The sequence below is a fragment of the Chaetura pelagica genome, unplaced genomic scaffold (genome assembly GCF_000747805.2).
Source record: "Chaetura pelagica isolate M959 unplaced genomic scaffold, ChaPel_1.0 scaffold139, whole genome shotgun sequence".
NCBI classification, from domain to species: Eukaryota; Metazoa; Chordata; class Aves; order Apodiformes; family Apodidae; genus Chaetura; species Chaetura pelagica.
This window is the reverse complement of record NW_009970717.1, coordinates 5977430-5977889: the sequence shown is the minus strand read 5'-3', so window position 1 is coordinate 5977889 and position 460 is coordinate 5977430. Positions and strand designations below refer to the sequence as shown.

Below are 460 nucleotides of genomic sequence, written 5' to 3'. Positions count from 1 at the left end.
TGTGTTGTGACAGCAAGAATAAGTTAAGAAGGACAGACAAAATAAATCATTACAGATGGTGTGCCGTACAGGGCCTCAGTGGTGCTTCTCAGCACATGGAATGTATACTTTTATCTGGATGAGCATGTGAAAGATGCAGCCCTCTGTAGAGATTATGTGCACTGAACAAGCCTGCCTACGCCTCGGTTACACGAAATCAAACCAGCTACAAGCAGCCGTGTAGCTCACAAGGAAATCGACACAACCATATGTATTAGGATACACTGTCACAAATTCCTCAAGGATGCATTGCCTCTGCTTTCAAACACAGGTAATGTTCGACTCTGGTCACAAGTGGAGCATTTTCTCTTTAAGTTAGGCCAAGACATCAGACTTCATATATTTTGTCTTGCAGGTAGCTGAATAATGAATCCAGTCCTTTGGAAGAACTCCACAGCTGTTTTAACATCTGACACTCTTT

At 42.6% G+C, this 460-nt stretch overlaps 1 protein-coding gene across 1 annotated transcript in view; it reads right to left on the bottom strand.

Moving 5' to 3' along the window:
• Positions 1–367: 367 nt before the first annotated feature.
• Positions 368–460, bottom strand: part of CDYL2 (chromodomain protein, Y-like 2) — a 51794-nt gene continuing 51701 nt past the window's right edge. The window contains exon 9 of the mRNA XM_010006246.1: positions 368–460. Coding sequence (XP_010004548.1) covers positions 368–460 — 93 coding nt within the window.